Below are 18,571 nucleotides of genomic sequence, written 5' to 3' on the forward strand. Positions count from 1 at the left end.
GCAGAAACGCAACGATACGGACGTCTCTTTCCTGCCCACCCTGATCGCCGCCTGCTCCACCCTCCACAACGTCTGCGAGATGCACGGCGACGTCTTCCAGCCCCGCTGGATGGTGGAGGAAGAGGAGGAGGAGGAGGAGGAAGAGCCCTTCGAGGACGGGGAGGGAGAGGAGGGCGCCGCGGCTGAGATCCGTGAAGCGCTGGCTCTGACCTTGCGGGACTGAGGGATAGAACCCAGGAGTCCTGGCTCCCAGTCCCCTCCCTGCTCTAACCCACCAGACCCCACTCCCCTCCCAGAGCCGGGGAGAGAACCCAGGCGTCCTGGCTTCCAGCCTTCCTGCTTAATCTGCTGAAGGTTCCCGGCCACAACCTGAAATTGCCTCTCCTGTGGGTGGGGGTAGGGAGGCAGGTGAAGTGAGGGTGCCAGGCAGGTGTGTGGGTAGGGGCAGGGTGTCAGAACTGGGGTGTGGGAGGGGACCTGGGACTTTGAAACCAGGCTCGGGAAGGGGCAGTTGAAGTGGGGGGTGGGCAGTGGGGGAGGGGATATTGGGAGGAACCAGACGCCTGGATTCTCTGTAGCCACAATAAACGAAAACTTCAACCCAAAGGAGCTGTGCTGTAACTGTCCGCCAACACCTGACCCTTTTCTCTGCCCCACTCCCACCCCATAGCTGCCTGGTCAGCCCTAGCCCGGCTCGTTCAGCAGCTCTGGCTGGCTGCCTGGCCTTCCAGATGGACAGCAAGGAGGACATGCAGGGAGGGGCTGTATCTGTCTGTCCAGCCAGTCTACCCATCCAGAGGTGACCGCATCTCAGTGCTGGGCGCAGGGTCCCTCTGTAACCAGCCTCCCTCCCCCCCCCCAGAGGTGGCCGCATCTTTATAAATGCCAATGGAATAAAGGACTTGTGGAGGGGGGCAGGGCTTGCTGCAGGACACTTGAAAAGGGGGCGTGGTTTAAAGGGCTCGGGGAGAATGGGATCCATGGGGGGGTGGAGCTAAAGAGCAAACTCATACCGGAGGCGTGGATTAGTCATGGAAGTTAGAAGAGGGTGTGGTTTGTGAGGCAAGGGGCGTGGCTTGATCATGGATCATAGAAAGGGGCGTGGCCTGAGGGTGCTGCCCCTGTCCCTGCCCTGCAATGACAGAAGCAGCCTCGTGACACCCCCACTTCCCCCTGGGAGTCGGGTGGGGCTGTTCCTGCACACGGCTGAGTTAACGGGACCCTGCTGGGGCCACCTGGGAGACTGGGCATCCCTTGGGGAGCCGGGATACAGCCAGGCTGCTGGGCTGCCCCCACACCCCGACACCCTCCCTGCAGCCCAGCATCCCTGGGGCCTGTGGGGGAGAGCACCCCCTGCTGAGCCCCACTCCCAGGAGCACCCCAGTCCTTGTCCTAGACTTATGTTTTCAACAGCCACCACCCCGCCCCAGAGGTGGGCGCATCTCAGCGCCGGGCGAGGGGTCCCCGTGTAACCAGCCGCCCCGCCCCAGAGGTGGGCGCATCTCAGCGCTGGCCAAGGGGTCCCCGTGTAACCGGCCGCCCCGCCCCAGAGGTGGGCGCATCTCCTTAAGACCAGGAGATGTAATCCCCATTTATTGTTGAACAGAATTGTTATGGGGGGGGGCTGTTTTTTGCGGGGGGGGCGGGTAATCTCATTGGGATGTTGCCAAGAGCCGGTGCACGGACAGTAACTGAGCCGTCCTCGTATTTACTAACAACCCCAAATTTATTTAATCAGTAAAATAAAATACATGGTTCTCTGACCCTGTTCCCTGCCCCCCGCCCCCTGAGTCAGCCAGTCCCCGCCCTGGGGCTGGATGGGAGCCGGTGCCCCCCAGAGGGGACAGGTCCCTGCCCCATTCCCCGCCCCCCTGAGCCAGCCAGTCCCCGCCCTGGGGCCGGGGGGGAGCCGGCGCCCCCTAGAGGGGACAGGCCTCATTCCCCCCCAGTGTCTCGGCCCCTCAGAGGGTCTGGTAGCCGCCCCGAGCCCTGCGCCGGCCCACCAAGTAGGCGATGACGATGATCAGGATCAGGACCAGCAGAACCACCCCGATGATGATGGGCACTAGCGCGCTGTGCTGCTCCTCTGGGCACAGCTCGGCTGCAAGAGAGGAGGGGCAGGGGGTGAGACCGGGGGGCTATGCTGGGAGGTGGGGGGCGGGGGAGATAAGAGGGCTATGGGGCAGGGCAGGGCTCAGATAGGGGGAATGGGGGGCAGGGGGAGAGAGGTTTATGGGGCAGCAGAGGGGATGTGGGTTGGGAGAGGGAGCTGAGCGTGGGGCTGTGAAGGGGCAGGAATGGGGGGCCAGGAGGGAGGTTGTGGGGGGCAGATCTGGGGCCGAGGGGGGCCGGTACCTTCCCCGAAGCCGCCCGCGGGCAGGGCGAAGGCCTGGATCCGCTCGTGCAGGGCGTCAAGGTGGAAGGCCGGGCCCAGCGCCAAGCTGCGGTTCTGGCACTGGTACGAGTGCCCCATCCGGGCTTCGAACTCCCGCAGGCTGGCGTTCTGCACCACGAATTGCCTCTCTGGGGGGGGCAAGGGGGGCAGAGATCAGAGCCAGCCCCCCAAATCACCCACCTCACCGACCACAAGCCACGAACCTTCCCTGAAAGGCACCCCGAGCCCCCTGAAGTCACCCCAAACTCCCAGTCACCACAAACCCTCCGATCCCCCAAAGTCACCCCTGAGCCCCCAAAGTCACCCTGAACCCCTCAAAGTCCCCCTGACTCCTCAAAGTCAACTGAAACCCCCAGTCACCCCAATCCCCGAGACCCCCCAAAGTCACCCCAACTTCTCAAAGTCCCCCTGACTCCTCAAAATCACCCCCAACCCCCAAAGTCACCCCGAAGCCGTCCGATTCCCCAAATTCACCCCAACCCCCTGATCTCCCAAAGTCACCCCACTCCTCAAAGTCACCCTGACCTTTCCGTCACCCCAAACCCTCAAAGTCACCCCGAACGCCCAATAACCCTGACTCCCCTGAACTCCCAAAGTCACCTCCAACCCCCCAAAAGTCACCCTAACCCCTCAAAGTCACCCCAAATACCCAGTCACCCCAACTCCCCCAAATCCCCAGTTACCCCCAACCCCCTGAGCCCCCAAAAGTCACCCCAACCCCTCAAAGTCACCCTGACGTCTCTGAAGTCAACCCTGAACTCCCAATGTCACCCCGAGACCCTGAACGTGCCCCATTGCCCTAAACCTTTCCCCCAACTCCTCCCAACCTTCCCCCGCACAGCCTCGACCCCCGTTCTCACGTGTGGCCCCAGGGAACTGGATGGTCAGGCTGGCTTGGACCTCATGCAGGTAGACGGAGTTCTGGGTTTTATTCTGGGGAGACACAAGGGACAGGAGACGTTTGTACCCTCAACGTTGGCCCAGCACAGTGATGCAGCCGCCTCTGGGGTGCAGCACAGCAGCTGTTTATACAACCCCCGCCCCGCTCCCTGCCCCACAGCACCCCCTAGCGCCGCCCTGGGGTCAGTCCTGCCTGCCAGGGGAGAGCGCCCCCACTGAGCCCAGTCCTCCCTCCCTGCCCCACAGCGCCCCCGGTCGGTACCTTTACGAAGGTGAAGTTCAGGAAGCCCTGAGCGAAGGTGAGCTCCATGGTGGCTGACTCGTCGGAGCATTTTCCCGACACCTTGGTGTGGTTCGGCTGAATGGCAAAAGCTCCCCAGAGCTGGAAGAGAGAAAGAAGTTGGGTGACCTGGTATCACCTTCATACCCGAACCCCACGAGTCCTGGGGAGAGAACCCAGGAGTCCTGGCTCCCACCGCCCCCCCTCCTCTAACCCACCAGCCCCTGCTCCCCTCCCAGAGCCGGGGAGAGAACCCAGGAGTCCTGGCTCCCAGCCCCCCCTGCTCTAACCCACCAGCCCCCACTCCCCTCCCAGAGCCGGGGAGAGAACCCAGGAGTCCTGGCTCCCAGCCCCCCCCCCACTCTAACCCACCAGCCTCCCCTTCCCCATACCTGCGCTTTGGAGCCGTTCTCATATCGGACCCAGATCTGGAGGCCCGATTGCACCCGGAGGCAGACGTCTGACCCATTCTGCACCGAGTAGTTCCCAACCGCCACATCCGGGGGCCCCGGCGGGCCCGCCGTGGTGAGGTGGGGGGTCGTGTGCACGGTGGTGTGATTGGCTGGATGGGACGTGGTGTGATTGGCTGGGTGGGACGTGGTGTGATTGGCCGGGTGGGTCGTGGTGGGGGGCGTCGTGTGGTGGGTCGTGGTGTGATTGGCCGGGTGGGACGTGGTGTGGGGCGTCGTGTGGTGGGTCGTGGTGTGATTGGCCGGGTGGGTCGTGGTGTGATTGGTTGGGTGGGTCGTGGTGGGGGGCTTCGTGCGGTGGGTCGTGGTGGCGGTGGTTTTGGTGAAAGACGGCACAAGGGTGGCCGATTTCTTATGGCGGGGGCAGCCGTCGCCGTCACACGGGGCCTCGAGTCCGGAGCCGGGCGTGGTGAGTTCCTGGGCCCCGTCGCCAGGCAGGGTGGAGATGCAGACTAGAGGGGTGAGGAAGATGGTGGGGAGGAACAATTAGACCTCCAAAGTAGATACAGGGCACGAATATGCCTCCCCTGGCTAGTTGTGTTACTGTGGCCATCATTAGGGTCCAGAGTAAACACACATGTTGCTAACCCAGTTGCTAATTTCTCTCCTCCCACAGCCTCTGCCCTCTGACTGCCCCCTTGCCCATCATGCCCATGTCAGGCACAATCTTTTAACTCACCTTCTTTAGGGAACCAAGTCATTTTGCCACCATTAGGGTCCAGAATTAACACCCCCGAAAAATCCAGGTTCGATCCTCCATATTCTAAAGGATGCGGGCCCCGCAATTACATTGTGCCCTCAAATCCTGCCCCCTAAGTGATCCTCTCTCAGCCGACACCAGCTGCTACATGAAATGTACCATCAGAGTTAACACCCCATTTAAGAATATAGGTCCTGTGAGATAGAAAGTAGGGGCAAAGCCCCTACCCCAGCTCCCCGCAAAATCCTTCCTGCCTTGTTGTCCAGCCACCCACTCTGATGCTATGTTTCATGTAGCAGCAGAGTTGGTGGCTCGTTTCCAATTGTGCCCTCGGTAGGTTTCAGAGTTAACCCCGCTTAACATTCTCTTGGGGACCAAAAAAATGGACTTTGAGGACGACTCCACAGATTGCGATGGTCTGAAAACGTTGAAATAACCTTGTTGGCAGCCGGGATATTCACAAGACACGGTGGGTGGGGTTACATCTGTTAGCGGATGATGGATTTATGTGTGTTTTGAAATCAAGTAGGTTTTCTTGCTCATTTTTCACCCAACATTTCAGGGAAAAGGAACATTGTCCCTGTTTTTTGTGTGGGGCGGGGGGAACTGATGGGGAAACAGAAAAAATCCCATTTTTTTCCACCCCAGATTCAGGCTTTCGTGGCCAAGTCGGAGCACTATAAATCTTAAAATATTTCCGTTGTCAGAATTGCGTAACGTTAACCTTTGGTTCGATACAAAAATAAATAAAAATCTCCTCTCTGCTGTGAAATTTTCGGAGGCTTTGTGCCACCCACGTGAATCGTCCAAATTTCAAATTTTTTCTGTGCCAAATGTGGGAGGGGGCAATATTTGGTTCCCCACCAAGATCTCAAGCAAACCCCGAATGCCCGGCCAGTTTTCTGCTGACTGCTGAAAACAATAACATGGAAATTCAATTTTGGGGGGCTGGGGCGGGGGAAGGGAGCTTAGCCGCTCCCCACCCCCCCAGTTTAGCCGCCTCCACCAACTTGTTCGACTTCGGTGAGTGCCGACCCGGCAGGAAATGCCCCTTTTCCCACCCAAATCTTTGCGGAAAACCAACATTGTTTAAAAATGACCCCGGAGCAAAACAGATTTGATCGCACAGGTGAACAAAGTTAAATGGAAGTTGGTGGGGGCTGGTAGCCAGGACTCCTGGGTTCTCTCCCCGGCTCTGGGAGGGGAGTGGGGGCTGGTGGGTCAGAGCAGGGGGGCTGGGAGCCAGGACTCCTGGGTTCTCTCCCCGGCTCCGGGAAGGGAGTGCGGGCTGGTGGTTTTCGAGCAGGAGGGGCTGGGAGCCAGGACTCCTGGGTTCTATCCCCGGCTCTGGGAAGGGAGTGGGGTCTGGTGGTTAGAGAAGGGGGGGCTGGGAGCCAGGACTCCTGGGTTCTCTCCCCGGCTCTGAGAGGGGAGTGGGGGCTGGTGGTTAGAGCAGGGGGGGCTGGGAGCCAGGACTCCTGGGTTCTCCCCCCGGCTCTGGGAGGGGAGTGGGGGCTGGTGGGTTAGAGCAGGGGGGGCTGGGAGCCAGGACTCCTGGGTTCTCTCCCCGGCTCTGGGAGGGGAGTGGGGTACGGTGGGTTAGAGAGATGCCACCTGTAGAAAAGAGCAGCACCCACCTGCCAGGCAGAGCAGCAGGGACAGGGTCCCCATGCTGGAGAGGCTGCTGAATTGTCCGTCTGTCCCTGGGTCCGTCCCTCGCTCCGTGCCTCCCTCCTGTCCCGTCCTGCACTTCACTGATAAACTGAAGGAAACGAAACCAGTTCCCTTTCCAAGGTCGTGCACCCGCCTCCCAGCTCCAACAACACGCACAGATAACAAGTCCTCGAGGCTGAGATGCGCCCACTTCTGGGGCGGGGCGGCTGGTTACCCAGGGACCCCTCGCCCGGCGCTGAGACGCGCCCACCTCTGGGGCGGGACAGCCGGTTATACAGGGACCCCTCGCCCGGCGCTGAGATGCGCCCACCTCTGGGGCGGGGCAGCTGGTTTTACAGGTGCTGAGATGACATAGGCCCTGGGGCCGGGCTGGGGGTGGCGGGACGCCGCGTAAGATGGACTCGTGCCTGTGATGGACTCTGGCTGCCTCGGACCACAGGCCGGGGGGTGGGGGGGGGCTGATGATTCAGGGCTTTCAGTTCCCCATGAAGATCCGTGGACGGCGCTGAGTCAGCCCCCAAGAAAGGCCTGTGACCTTCACGTGGTTGGCCTGCAGCTGGGGAGGCTGGTGCGTTAGAGCAGGGGGGGCTGGGAGCCAGGACTCCTGGGTTCTCTACCGGCTCTGGGAGGGGAGTGGGGGCTGGTAGGTTAGAGCAGGGGGGGCTGGGAGCCAGGACTCCTGGGTTCTCTCCCCGGCTCTGGGAGGGGAGTGGGGGCTGGTGGGTCAGAGCAGGGGGGGCTGGGAGCCAGGACTGCTGGGTTCTCTCCCTGGCTCTGGGAGGGGAGTGGGGGCTGGTGGGTTAGAGCTGGGGGGCTGGGAGCCAGGACTCCTGGGTTCTCTCCCCGGCTCTGGGAGTGGGGGCTGGGAGACACATGCTGGCCTTTGTTTTCTTTCAGGGGAGCTCAGGTGGTTTTAGATGCAAAGGGCGGGGTAGGAGATGAAACCCCCCCCCCCCACAATTCACCTCTGACCTGCACCAGGGCCCCAGCCCGCTTTGCTCCTGTCTCCCACTGGGGGTGCTGTGGAGGGAAGCAACTTACACCTTATCACCACCAGGGGGCAGCCTCATGGCCCCACTCCTGCCCCCCTTCAGCCCTGGGGAACGCTCCGCCCCTGCATCTCCTTGCCGGCCAATTGCCAGCTTATTAAAGCCTAAAGCGAGAGACCTGCGGAACTCCTGCTGCCAGGGGGGAGATTCACTAGGACACTCAGTGAACAGGGAGAGGGCTAAGGGGCTAGGAGTCACACGGAGGAGCCGGGGCAGGACCCAGCCGTCCTGCTACAACCTCTGTTGTAGCAACAGGGGGATTCAAGGCAAATAAACGGTCAGGCCTGGGAGCCCGGACTCCTGGGTTCTATCAGCCCTGTCCCCTAGTGGATTTGGGCTTGGACACCTGGGTTCAAAACTGTCAAGCTGGGGGACAAAGGCCAGGCCCTGTGAACTTCTGGGTTTCCTACCCCTGACCCAGGAGGAGGTACAGCTGGTCGAAGTATCGCGACAGCCTAGTAGAACAGGAAGCCCGGTTGTTCACCCATGGAACTCCCCGCCACAAGATTTCAGCAGTGGGAGAACTCCTGGAGCTCATTCAAACGGGGAAGTAAAGAATGGACCCTGCTGTATCCAGGAGCCTGTCCTTCCTCCTGGGTTGTTTGGGGGGACAGTAGCCATGATCCCCAAGTCACATTAAGAGCCCCAGTATCACCCCCTGCTTTTTTTTTTTAAGCCTTGAGGGCCCCTATGAGTCAAAGGAGTGTGAACTCCTAGCCCCAGTGTGTAGCAGGGGACACTCTGGCAGGAGCATCTTTACCATCCCTCCCCCAACTCATGAGTCCAGCTGCCAAGGAAATAGCTGGGATCCCACCCCTGCCACCAACCCCCTCCGCTATAATCCCCGCCTCTTGCTCTTCTAGTCAGTAGCTTGCAAGGCCCTCCCGCAAAAGGTGGTATCAGCTCAATGTCAGTGGGGAAACTGAGGCAAGGAGGGAGGACTGCTACATGCCAGGTGTCACTCAGCAAGGCCGGGGAAGAAGAGAGAAAAAAGGCAGCCCAGTGTAGTGTGAACTACCCCCTATTGGCTCTTAAGGGGACTGCTGTGGTAAGGGATTCTCCTCATCCCGCCCCATGCACCTGGATGGGCCATGCAAGACTCTGGAATCCCACCGCTCCCACCAATGCCTTCAGGAGATGATTAGCCATGCAAAGGACTGCAGGAACAGAGAGGACACCCCTCCTCCAGCCAACTGGGATTCGGGGGTGGGGGCCGGCCAAACTGCCTTGAGCCCCCCTGGGGGGGAGGGGCCACCCCCCCTTTACAAAAACAACCCACAGCAGCTGCCATTTTGAAAGAAGATTTTTATTTGGTACGTTTGTTTCCTTTCAATAAATACTATACAAAAAAAAGTAAGAAGGTCGCACACAATTTTGTTGGATGGGGAAAAAAATTGAGTGCAGGGGGGAGAAATTTCTAGCTTAATGTTTTGGGGGCAACTGATTTGGGGGGCTCCCTCCCCCAACAGCTACCAACCCTGAGGTAGGTCCAAGTCACAAGGAGTTCGATTTAGCACCAGGATCAGGGTGGTGTAGCTTTGGGGAAGGGGGGGCTCGTTAAGAGATGGCCAGATCTTCAGGGGCTGGGACAGCAGGACTCCTGGGTTCTACGTGGGAGCAGGGAACAGAAACTGGCAAATCCCAGGGAAGATGTAGGGGGCGTATTAGCGGATACAGGGGACAGGAGGGGGAGCCAGGATGCCTGGGTCCCACCTGCCCCCAATTAAAAGGAGGGAACACCTAGGTTCTCCCCCCCTTCTCTCTAGCCCATCACAGCCAGGACACCTGGGTTCTATGCTCGCTGTTGAGAACCCAGGAGTCCAGCCACACCCTGTTCCAGGAATATGAAGGAAACGGGAAGGTGGGGGGGGGACCCACAGGCCAGGACGCCTCCACTCCAGTTAAAGGAGGATCTGGAGCCCGGGGCCCCCCCAGGTTTGGCCTCCAGGCATGAGAGCGAAAAGTGGACAAACAAGAGAAATGCCACAAAACACTAAATTGGATTTTTTTCACCTCCAAAAAGTGACATTTATTCAAAAGAACAAAACAAAAAGAAACGAGAGAAAAAAAAAGGGAAAATAATTAAAAAAAAAAGTGTCCGGAGCCAGCGCGTGACAGCAGCTCGCGGGGGCAGCGCCCGGGGCGCCCACCGGGGGGCGCTCAGATGAGGTCGGCCACGTTCAAGGGCATCTCCTCAATAGAGGTGTTGTAGAAGGTCTCGATGTCGCGCAGGGTGCGTTTGTCCTCCTCGGTCACCATGTTGATGGCCACCCCTTTCCGGCCAAAGCGCCCCCCTCGGCCGATCCTGGGGGGAGGGGAGAAGGGGTGAGCGCAGGATGCCTGGGTTCTCTCCCCGGCTTGCTTGGGGCCTCGTGGCTGGGTTCTCTCCCCAGCTCTGGGAGGGGAGTGGGGGTTGGTGAGTTAGAGCAGGGGGGGCTGGGAGCCAGGACTCCTGGGTTCTCTCCCCAGCTCTGGGAGGGGAGGGGGGGCGGGTGGGTTAGAGCAGGGGGGGCTGGGAGCCAGGACTCCTGGGTTCTCTCCCCGGCTCTGGGAGAGTGGGGGCTGGTGGGTTAGAGCAGGGGGGGCTGGGAGCCAGGACTCCTGGGTTCTCTCCCCAGCTCTGGGAGGGGAGTGGGGGCTGGTGGGTTAGAGCTGGGGGGCTGGGAGCCAGGACTCCTGGGTTCTCCCCAGCACTGAGGGGCAGGGGGTACCTGTGGATGTAGTTCTCCCGGTTGGTGGGCAGGTCGTAGTTGATGACGAGCGACACCTGCTGGACATCAATGCCACGGGCCTGGGGTGTGGGGAGAAAGAACCACCAATGTTCAGACCCCAGCCCCCCCTCGTGGGGCAGCGCCCGTGTCCTGGCTGTTGGCTGCCGTTCCGTGGCTGAGGCCCAGGGATGGGGGCGCCCACCGAACGGAGCAGCCCCCCTTGGTGTGCCAAGGAGCTACATTCCGCACACAGCATGGGGGGCTGGGCGGAGAGGGAATCTCCTTGGAGGCCACACCCTGGACACCTGGGTTCACCAACACCTAAGATGGCTGCCATCACATGACAGCAGCCATTTTAAGTGTGGCCGGATCTTTCCAGCTTCCCCCCAATGCCCCTCCATAGGGCAGACCCAACCCCAGCCCCCAAATGCCCTCACACTGGCCCACAGGGAGCTTCCCCCAAATTAACTCACCCTGTAACTGCCCCCCCCAGGGTTTGCCCCCTCCCTGCTACACCCCCGCTCCACTTCCCCACAGCCCCCCCAAGTCTCCTCACCAGCAGGTCAGTGGTGATGAGGACCCGGCTGGAGCCAGAGCGAAATTCACGCATGATCACGTCACGCTCCTTTTGGTCCATGTCTCCGTGCTGGGGGAGGAGAAAAAGAGGGTCATTAGCGGGGGGGTCTCATGCTGTACCCCCCCACCCCAGATCTCTGGGGCAACCCCATCCTGGAGAATCCTGCCCCTTCCAGCAGCCACTGAAGGGGGAAGGGACAGAACCCAGGAGTCCTGGCTCTCAATTCCCACAACTGCGCTCAACCTGGCACACACAATTGTGGGACTCCAAGAACTGTGCCCCCCATTTCAGGGACCGCAACCCACAGGCACTAGGGCGGCCATGGTTCAGGGGGGCCAACTGCTTTTGCATGGAGTACACTATGGAGGGGCCATGGGGGACCCCACCATAAATCCACAGCCATGCAGCTGGAGTGGGACCCAGGTGTCCTGGCTCCAAGCACCCTCCGCTCTAACCCACCAGGCCCCACTCCCCTCCCAGAGCCGGGCAGAGAACCCAGGCATCCTGGCTCCTCCCCGCCCCCCATACCATGGCAGAGACGGTGAAGTCCCGGGCATGCATCTTTTCCGTGAGCCAGTCCACCTTCCGGCGGGTGTTGATGAAGATCACGGCTTGGGTGATGGTCAGGGTCTCGTAGAGATCACAGAGCGTGTCCAGCTTCCACTCCTGGGCGGAGGGGGGAGGGAGGGAGGGACAGGACCAGTGGGGGTGAGGGCTAGGGCTGACAGCCCCCGTACCCCACCCATGTGGGGGACTCCTGGAAAGTCAGCTCCCCACTCCCCCGGGGCCTCCAGACTCCACCCTCATGGTCAGAGCTCCCCTGCTCCCAAGACAGCAATAACCCAGAACTACAGTGTCCCGTCCCCCCCCCATTTTAGGGACCAGGACCCAGAGACATTGGGGTGGCCATGGTTCAGGGGGGCTGATCACTCTTGCATGGGGTACACTATGGAGATGCCATGGAGGGACCCCTCCATAAATCCAGGATCATGTGGCTGGGGTGGGAAGGGAACCCAGGAGTCCTGGCTCTCAACCCCCTCACCTCTCTCTCGACATTGATGTAGAACTGCCGGATGCCCTCCAGGGTCAGCTCCTCCTTCTTCACCAGGATGCGGATCGGGTCCCGCATGAACTTCTTCGTCACCTCCAGGACATCCATGGGCATCGTGGCCGACAGGAGCACCACCTGGGGTGGGCGAGGGGCAGTGAGAGGCGGTGCTGCCAGCCTGCCCCACCCAGAGATCCCCTCTGCTCTCACAGGTATAGCATCTCCCCCTGGGTTCTAGACCCCTCCACTGGTGGCTCCAGCTTCCCACCGACTAGCTCCTGCCTCCTGGGTTCTAGACCCCTCCACTGGTGGCTCCAGCTTCCCACCGACTAGCTCCTGCCTCCTGGGTTCTAGACCCCTCCACTGGTGGCTCCAGCTCCCCACCAACTAGTCCCTGGATTCTAAACCCCTGCCTGACCCTTCCCACAATTGACTTGCCCTTTGGGTTCTAGACCCCCCCCCCAATACTGCCAATTTTAACTCGTCATGGACCACCCCTGGCTCTAGGTTCAGAGCCCCTCTTCCGCCACTCGGCTCATCCCACTGCTCCTTGGGTGTAGACCCGTCATCACAACTCCAGCTCCTTATGGTCTAGTCCTGCTCCTCGGTTCTAGATCCCTGCAGCTGGGTTCAACTCCCCACGGATAATTTAGCTTCTAGTCCTACCACTTTATCTGGTCTTGCCACTTCCAGACACACCCTGCCCCTAATAACCTAGATTCCCATACTTAACCCCCCCCCCCACACCAGTTCTAGGCTCCCCATCCTCCTCCCCCTCAATTATGGGTGTCTCCTCCAGTGAGCCCAAAGCCTGGATGATGCCCCCCCACCCCACCCCCCCCAGTTCTGGATCCAGCTCCTCCCAGACACCAGTTCTTGGTCCGCCCGGATTCCAGGCCCACCTGGGTGTTCCCGCTCAGCTTCTGGAATATGTCGTAAATCTGATCCTTGAAGCCCCGGCTCAGCATCTCGTCAGCTTCGTCCAGCACGAACATCTTAATGAATTTGGGAGCTGCGGGGAGAGGCGGCCGTTAGCCCGAGCGAGGGAGTAGTCGGCCACAAGGGATAAAGCTAGAAGCTGTTCTCAGTCGGGAGAGCTCTGATCACACCCAGAAGCCCCTGTGCCAGGCCCGGATGGCAGAACGCCTAGCAGGGGGCACCAGGGGGCACTGGGATCAGCTGACACGCATGGGGAATCATCAGCGAACAGACACAGGGCAGATCCACCCCCCACCCGCCCAGGGGGCACCCAGAGAGGGGACTGCCCCACCCCCAAAACTTACACAGGTATCTCCTGTTCAACATGTCGAAGACACGGCCCGGAGTCCCCACAATGATATGGGGTGCTTCCATCTGCAGCTTCTGCACCTCAGCCCGGACATTGGTGCCCCCAATACAAGCATGGCACGAGGCCCCCATGTAGTCCCCGAGGGCCATCACGACCTTCTGGATCTGCAGCAAGGAAGATCCCCTTATAACTAGCCGCCCCTGCCCCAGAGGTGGCTGCATCTCAGCGCCGGGCAAGGGGTCCCTGGGTAACCAGCCGCTCTGCCTGAGAGGTGGCCGCATCTTGAGAAGCCCCGATAGCCGTGTGCCCCCAGCATGAACCAGCGACAGCCACCGCCCGGGATCCTGCGCTGGGATGAATGGGGGCTTGTTTCTCTCCCCCTGCTAGATTCAAGAGCTGCGCCACCAATCAGACGCCTCTTTGCCCAGGTAGCAAGGGAGGAAGTGGGGCTGATCCCTACCAAGCAACCACCTTCTTACACCACGGGGAAGAAAAAACAAAAAACAAAAACAAAAAAAACCCCCCACCACATGGGGAGGCTGGGAGCCAGGACTCCTGGGCTCTGTCACCTTTAATGTCACAGTTAAGAAAAGAGCCGGGCAGGGATCTTTACCGGGCCGAGTCACCGCTTTAAACGAGGGGGTGGGGCATTGTCCTGGCTCCCCGACAACTCACCTGCTGGGCCAACTCTCGGGTTGGAGCCAGCACCAAGGCCTGGGTCGCCTTGAGGTCCAGCTCGATCTGCTGGAGGATAGAAATGGCGAAGGTGGCCGTCTTCCCAGTACCAGACTGAGCTTGTGCAATGACATCGTAACCTGGGGGAGACGAGACGTCACCGGTCAGCTGCCCCGCCCCAGAGGTGGCCGCATCTCAGCGCCAGGCGAGCGGTTCCCAGGTAACCAGCCGCCCCGCCCCAGAGGTGGCTGCATCTTGAGAAGCCCCGATAGCCGTGTGCCCCCAGCATGAACCAGCGACAGCCACCGCCCGGGATCCTGTGCTGGGATGAACAAGGGCTGGTCTCTCTCCCCCTGCTAGATTCAAGAGCCGCGCCACCAACTGGACACCTCTTTGCCCATTAGCAGGGGAGGGGGGAAGAGTCCGCCACCCCACCCACCCTGCCAGGATCTACCCCCCCCTCCCCGAGGGCTGACTCACCCTTGATACAAGGAAGAATGGCTCGCTGCTGGATGGCGGAGGGCTTCTCAAACCCATAGGCGTAGATTCCCCGCAGGAGTGACTCCGACAGGTTCATGTCGTCAAAGCTGTCAACGATCTCATTCCAGTTGCTCTGAAAAGGGGGGGGGGGGAAGAGGGTTAACACCCCCCAATGAGGCCCCCCCCTGTATTCCCTCTGCAGCCCCTTGAGACTCCTGTCTTGATTCCCCCCCCCCCAAACCTCTTCTCAGCCTGCTGCTTTAATTTATTGCACCCGAAAGTCATCGCTGGGTACGCCAACATCTTGTGACACCGCATTAGCTCTCTCCTCCCTACAGCTCCCCCCTGTGGATGCCACCCCCGTCCCTGCACCTGAGAGCCCCTGCCACAGCCACCCCCACTGCTCCCCACACATGCCCCATCCCTTCCACTCCCCCATGAGTCCATCCAAGCCCTCGCACCTCACAGCTGCCCCCCCAAAACCTGCCCGACACCCCCCGCCCCCACCAGCCCCTGCCCACCTCAATGATGCCATCGGGGTCCATTCCCTCGGGGCCATTGTCTCTAGATCTGGAAGGAGATGGGGGGAGGGGGGTGTTAGACAAGGTTACTGAGAACCAGACAGCGCCGGCTACGGTCCCCGGCCATTGTTCCCACCGGCCTCGCCCCGCTGGGCTGCTCCCCCCCAACCCCCTTGAGGCCCCCCCCACTATTCACCCTACCCCCAGAAATACAATCAGGACCCCCTGCACCCATCCCCCACCCCAGGCCTCCCCCTGGGCAGGACAATCCCCCATTTCTATACTCCCCACCCCCACCCCCAAAACACCTCCTCTTCACACCCACTGCCTGAACAGCCAGGGGGTCTCCGCCCCTCCCGGGAATCCCTCTCCCCTTATGAGGCTGGGGGTGTCTCAACCCCACTCTTCCTACCTAGGCAGCCCCCCCTGCCTGGGGTCCCCCCCACCTCCTGCCTTCCCACTCCCTCCCTCCCCCCCAGCCTGGGCCCCCCACTCCTCCCATTGCCCCCCCCACCTCCTGCCTTCCCACTCCCTCCCTCCCCCCCAGCCTGGGCCCCCCACTCCTCCCATTGCCCCCCCCACCTCCTGCCTTCCCACTCCCTCCCTCCCCCCCAGCCTGGGCCCCCCACTCCTCCCATTGCCCCCCCCACCTCCTGCCTTCCCACTCCCTCCCTCCCCCCCAGCCTGGGCCCCCCACTCCTCCCATTGCCCCCCCCACCTCCTGCCTTCCCACTCCCTCCCTCCCCCCCAGCCTGGGCCCCCCACTCCTCCCATTGCCCCCCCCACCTCCCCACTCCCTCCCTCCCCCCCACTCCTCCCATTGCCCCCCCCACCTCCTGCCTTCCCACTCCCTCCCTCCCCCCCAGCCTGGGCCCCCCCACTCCTCCCATTGCCCCCCCACCTCCTGCCTTCCCACTCCCTCCCTCCCCCCCAGCCTGGGCCCCCCCACTCCTCCCATTGCCCCCCCCACCTCCTGCCTTCCCACTCCCTCCCTCCCCCCCAGCCTGGGCCCCCCACTCCTCCCATTGCCCCCCCACCTCCTGCCTTCCCACTCCCTCCCTCCCCCCCAGCCTGGGCCCCCCACTCCTCCCATTGCCCCCCCACCTCCTGCCTTCCCACTCCCTCCCTCCCCCCCAGCCTGGGGCCCCCCACTCCTCCCATTGCCCCCCCCCACCTCCTGCCTTCCCACTCCCTCCCTCCCCCCCAGCCTGGGCCCCCCCACTCCTCCCATTGCCCCCCCCACCTCCTGCCTTCCCACTCCCTCCCTCCCCCCCAGCCTGGGCCCCCCACTCCTCCCATTGCCCCCCCCACCTCCTGCCTTCCCACTCCCTCCCTCCCCCCCACTCCTCCCATTGCCCCCCCCACCTCCTGCCTTCCCACTCCCTCCCTCCCCCCCAGCCTGGGCCCCCCCACTCCTCCCATTGCCCCCCCACCTCCTGCCTTCCCACTCCCTCCCTCCCCCCCAGCCTGGGCCCCCCACTCCTCCCATTGCCCCCCCACCTCCTGCCTTCCCACTCCCTCCCTCCCCCCCAGCCTGGGCCCCCCCACTCCTCCCATTGCCCCCCCCACCTCCTGCCTTCCCACTCCCTCCCTCCCCCCCAGCCTGGGCCCCCCCACTCCTCCCATTGCCCCCCCCACCTCCTGCCTTCCCACTCCCTCCCTCCCCCCCAGCCTGGGCCCCCCACTCCTCCCATTGCCCCCCCCACCTCCTGCCTTCCCACTCCCTCCCTCCCCCCCAGCCTGGGCCCCCCACTCCTCCCATTGCCCCCCCACTCATGTCAAGCGGGGCCGGAAGTGGCCCCTCCCGTGGCCTCGCTCCGACCTCACCCCCCCCCGCGCCGCCGCCCCCGGCCCAGGCCTCTCCACGTGCTCAGGCCTCACGTCCCGTCCCGGAAGTCCCGCCCCCTTGCCCTGTCCATTGGCGGCGAGGCCGGCGTGACGTCACGGCCGCGTTCCCCGGATGCCGAGCGGCAGGACAATGGGGGCGCCCGGCGGGGTCGCGCCTTTCCCCCCCCCACCTCCGCGGGGAAAAATGGATTCGCCCACTGCTCCCCCCCCGATAATGAGCTCGCCCGGGAAGGGGTACCGCGGAATGGGTTCGCCCATTTGCTAACACCCCCCCCCAATCCCGTGGATGGATCCGCCCAGAAGAAACCAACGCGCACCCTCGCGCCGCATTACCCCCCCTCGGGCCGGATGGTTCCGTCCTGTGTCTCCCCCAAATTTTTTTTTACTGGACTAGACCGTCGTCGCCCGCCGCAGAATATCCCCCCCGAGTGGAATTGACTCTTCCACTCCTCCCCCCGCCACAGGATCAGATAGTTCCGTCCGGAGCCAGGCCGCATCCAGATCTCCCACCGTCACAAAATGGCGTCGCACGCCCCCCCCCCCCGCTCGGGCGGGGATGGTTCCATCCAGCCCCCTTCTCCGTGCCTCAAACTGCGCCCCCTCCCCCTTAGCGGGAATGGTCTCGGCCACTTTTCTCTTCCCCCCCCCCGCGCCGGGCCGAGATGGTTCCGCTCGCGTCCTCTGGGGAGGCGGTTTAAATGGACTCGCCCATCCAACCCCCTCCTCCCAAAAAAGGAAGGAAAATAAGAAACATAAGGGAATGGATTGGCCCATCCACCGTCCAAACGGGGATAACACCACCCCCTCCGCAAGAATGGACTCGCCCCCCCCTACCAAAATGGATGGTACCGCCCATGGAACGCGTGCGTGGGGGGGTCGATTCGCGGCCTAAAGGCTACTGTCCTGTAGTGGGCTCGTCCAACTCCCCACTGCCGCGGGATAGTTCGGCCCGTGGAACGGCCGCGAGCAGAACCCCGCGGTGGTTGCGCCCGGCCGCCCGCCGGCCCCCCCTCTCGGGGGCTGGGAAATGGTACGGTCCGGTGAGGCCTAGCCGGGGCCGCGCGCGAACTCACCGGCTCTCCAGACTCGCAGACATCCTGGGCAGGATCCTGCCCCCACCCGCCTCGCCCTGCCTTATAACCCCCGGCAAGCCCCGCCCCCGCCCCGCTCCCATTGGCCGCCCGCCCACTGGCCCCGCTCCCATTGGCTCCTACCCCCAGAGGACCCGCCTCCCGGCCCCGCTCCCATTGGCCGCCCGGCGCCCGGCTCCCGGCCGGTGACGTCGAAGCCGATTGAAAAGAGGCGTGTGACGTCAGGGCGCCCTGCTCCCCGGGGGATTGGGCGGCGGCCCCACCCGCGAGCGGAGTGAGTCAGGCGCCAACACGCCGGGCGGCGATTAGCTGGAGCGCACGCCCGTCAGGACTCGGCCAGCCAATGGGCGAGAGGGTCGGCAGGAAGGGGCGGGGCTGTAGGCCGGAAGTGAGGCCGGCAGAGAGCGCACACGTGGGTGGCGACAGGCTGTGGCCTCCCTTTGTGCGCGTCTCGCTCCCGGAGTTGTGACTCCTCCCGGCACCCGTACCCCAGCCCCCTCCTACCAGCTACAGGGTCCCCATTGGATCCCCTCCCCCCAGCCCCTGGGTTCCCCCCCCCGGATCCCCTCCCCCCAGCCCCCACCCAGCCCCTGGGTTCCCCCCCCCCCGGATCCCCTCCCCCCAGCCCCCACCCAGCCACTGGGTCCCCCCCCGGATCTCCTCCCCCAGCCCCCACGTCCCCTCCTACCAGCCCCCACCCAGCCATTGGATCCCCCCCGGATCTCCTCCCCCAGCCCCCACCCAGCCACTGGATCCCCTCCCCCAGCCCCCACGTCCCCTCCCCCCAGCCCCCACCCATCCACTGGGTCCCCCCCGGATCCCCTCCCCCAGCCCCCACCCAGCCACTGGATCCCGTCCCCCAGC

General features: G+C 62.8%; 2 protein-coding genes and 3 non-coding genes across 5 annotated transcripts; all 5 read right to left on the reverse strand.

Moving 5' to 3' along the window:
• Positions 1 to 1,707: 1,707 nt before the first annotated feature.
• Positions 1,708 to 6,629, reverse strand: CD68 (CD68 molecule; the record flags this gene model as incomplete). Its single annotated transcript, XM_054005577.1, has 6 exons — positions 1,708 to 2,101; positions 2,356 to 2,523; positions 3,256 to 3,328; positions 3,558 to 3,677; positions 3,968 to 4,497; positions 6,383 to 6,629. Coding segments are annotated over 6 exons (1,278 nt in total), but the record flags the coding sequence as incomplete, so codon positions are not given.
• A 2,127-nt stretch (positions 6,630 to 8,756) lies between these two features.
• EIF4A1 (eukaryotic translation initiation factor 4A1) lies at positions 8,757 to 17,729 on the reverse strand. Its single transcript, XM_054005331.1, has 11 exons — positions 17,690 to 17,729; positions 14,769 to 14,817; positions 14,248 to 14,380; positions 13,768 to 13,907; positions 13,088 to 13,256; positions 12,707 to 12,816; positions 11,799 to 11,942; positions 11,285 to 11,422; positions 10,736 to 10,825; positions 10,180 to 10,259; positions 8,757 to 9,773 (listed from the first exon to the last, which is right to left on the reverse strand). Exons 1-11 carry the CDS (start codon positions 17,710 to 17,712, stop codon positions 9,629 to 9,631), a joined length of 1,221 nt encoding a protein of 406 aa, XP_053861306.1. The 5' UTR covers positions 17,713 to 17,729; the 3' UTR covers positions 8,757 to 9,628.
• On the reverse strand, positions 11,028 to 11,161 carry LOC128824098 (small nucleolar RNA SNORA42/SNORA80 family). The gene has a single exon (XR_008442327.1). It is a non-coding gene; the product is annotated as a small nucleolar RNA SNORA42/SNORA80 family (small nucleolar RNA).
• LOC128824101 (small nucleolar RNA SNORD10) lies at positions 12,885 to 13,012 on the reverse strand. The gene has a single exon (XR_008442329.1). It is a non-coding gene; the product is annotated as a small nucleolar RNA SNORD10 (small nucleolar RNA).
• Positions 14,040 to 14,179, reverse strand: LOC128824100 (small nucleolar RNA SNORA48). The gene has a single exon (XR_008442328.1). It is a non-coding gene; the product is annotated as a small nucleolar RNA SNORA48 (small nucleolar RNA).
• Positions 17,730 to 18,571: the final 842 nt, after the last annotated feature.

The sequence above is a fragment of the Malaclemys terrapin genome, chromosome 15, assembly GCF_027887155.1.
Source record: "Malaclemys terrapin pileata isolate rMalTer1 chromosome 15, rMalTer1.hap1, whole genome shotgun sequence".
Lineage (NCBI taxonomy): Eukaryota > Metazoa > Chordata > Testudines > Emydidae > Malaclemys > Malaclemys terrapin.

Bases quoted from the DNA above. Each gene is read 5' to 3' on its own strand.
- EIF4A1 (XM_054005331.1), bottom strand. From the start codon at position 17,712: ATGTCTGCGAGTCTGGAGAGCCG. The intron at 13,257-13,767 runs GTGAGTTGTCGG...TCCTTGCTGCAG, and splicing joins CCCGAGAGTTGGCCCAGCAG to ATCCAGAAGGTCGTGATGGC. The intron at 12,817-13,087 runs GTAAGTTTTGGG...CTCTCCCCGCAG, and splicing joins GTTGAACAGGAGATACCTGT to CTCCCAAATTCATTAAGATG.